This window comes from Elephantulus edwardii, unplaced genomic scaffold, assembly GCF_000299155.1.
Source record: "Elephantulus edwardii isolate Elephantulus edwardi_28Jun2011 unplaced genomic scaffold, EleEdw1.0 scaffold00217, whole genome shotgun sequence".
Classification (NCBI taxonomy): Eukaryota; Metazoa; Chordata; class Mammalia; order Macroscelidea; family Macroscelididae; genus Elephantulus; species Elephantulus edwardii.
This window is the reverse complement of record NW_006399967.1, coordinates 2,917,372-2,919,029: the sequence shown is the minus strand read 5'-3', so window position 1 is coordinate 2,919,029 and position 1,658 is coordinate 2,917,372. Positions and strand designations below refer to the sequence as shown.

The following is a 1,658-nucleotide window of genomic DNA, read 5'->3' as shown; positions in this document are numbered from 1 at the left end:
AACCGAAACACCGGCCGGCTGGCTCCAGTGCCGTCTTGGCTTTGGGAGTGTGCGGGGACCAGACCTGCGGTCCTGAGGCAACCTGCAGGCAGGCCACTCCTCTGCTTCACCTGTCAGCATCACCTGTCTAAACGCCTGGGTCTTTAGGGGTGGGGTTATCGTCATCAGGTGCCATCAAGTTGAGGACAGCTCGTAGTGACCCTCAGGACAACTGTCCTACACTCACCGTCTCCGACACACGCCTAGTGACCCTTGAGACAACAGGCCGGAGCCTGTGCCACACTCACCATCTCCGACACACCCATGCCTACAGCTGCAGGCACCCGAGTCGTAAAGACACAAAGCAGAACAAAGACACTGCCTGGCAGCCCTGCCTCGGTGCCTAATTAACGATACATCACTACGCTGGGCCTTCACCACCAACACCTAGTCCCAAATCCTCCCATCTTCCTGGGGAGCCGCGGTCCCGGCCCTCTGTCCACTGCCGGCCTCTGCGGCTTTGCCTGGCCTGCTCTCCCCACACCGGGCCCGCGGGCCCGGCTTCTCCCACTGACACACTCGCTGAGCCACAGCTGCTGTGTGGCTGAGTGACATGGCACCATGGACAGGCCACGCTGTGTGTCTCTATCATTCTTGGTCACTTGGGCCGTCTCCCACCCCTCTGCTGCTGCTGTCTGGAAAGGCAACCAGTAAAACAAAACCCATAAAAAGCAAATAAATACCAAATACACCAAGTTTGCACAGAGTTGAGCCTCAATCCCAGTCCCGTCCAGCCCGGGGCACGCCAGAGCTGCCCTGTGCCAGTTAGCAGGCTTTCAGCGGCTGGCTTTTCAGGAGGGAGTGCCTGAGACTTTCTTTCAAGATGCCTCTAGGTGGATTCAAACTTCCAACCTTTCAGTCTGCAGTACTAACGATGTCCTCCACCTGAGACTGCTGCGCCTTGCAGGCCCCAGAATCGCTCTCAAGGGAGTGACCAAACATCTCAGTCACTTTGGCCAGTTACCTCCTTGGCCCAAGAAAGAGGGCTTCTGCCCACACCCCTGGGCCCCCCAGCTCCCAGCTCTTACCCGTCGATGTCCGCTGTCTCCACGTAGCACAGGCTACTGGGCTCAGTGCTGGCCAAGAGGAGCATGTCGGCCTGGGGTGAGGGGACAGGGAGGTGAGAGAAACAACACCCCTGTCACAGCAGGCCGGGCGCACTGGATGCGAGTGTCCTCCCCGGGGCCGCCCTGCTCACCGGGACGATGCTGTCCTTGTGCAGACACACCACGTCTCCCACACAAAGGTCCTTCCACTTCCTCCACAGGAACCTGGGTGGGGAGGGAGGAAGCACAAGGGGGATCCTGCTATGACCCCAAACAGGCCCAACCCAAATGGATGGTCGGACAGACAGAAGAATGGATGGCTGAACAGCTGGGTGGATGAATGATAGATGCATGGGTGGGTGGAAGGATAGATGATGGATGGATGGATGGATGGAGGGAGGGAGGGAGGGATGGATGGTTGGATGGATGGACAGACGGATGGATGTATGGACAGACAGACAGCTGGGTGAACAATGGATGGATACACAGGTGGGTGGAGGGATAGATGATGGATGGTTGGATGGATGAAGGAATGAAGGAATGGATGGGTGGATGGATGGATGGATGGATGGA

General features: G+C 58.0%; 1 protein-coding gene across 1 annotated transcript in view; it reads right to left on the bottom strand.

Annotated features, from left to right (window-relative positions):
- ATP8B3 (ATPase, aminophospholipid transporter, class I, type 8B, member 3) overlaps positions 1–1,658 on the bottom strand; it is a 47,442-nt gene that overhangs the window by 37,808 nt on the left and 7,976 nt on the right. Inside the window, exons 8-9 of the mRNA XM_006897989.1 lie at positions 1,238–1,310; positions 1,068–1,138 (exon numbers count right to left, since the gene is read on the bottom strand). Coding sequence (XP_006898051.1) covers positions 1,068–1,138; positions 1,238–1,310 — 144 coding nt within the window. The remainder of the gene's footprint in view (positions 1–1,067; positions 1,139–1,237; positions 1,311–1,658) is intronic.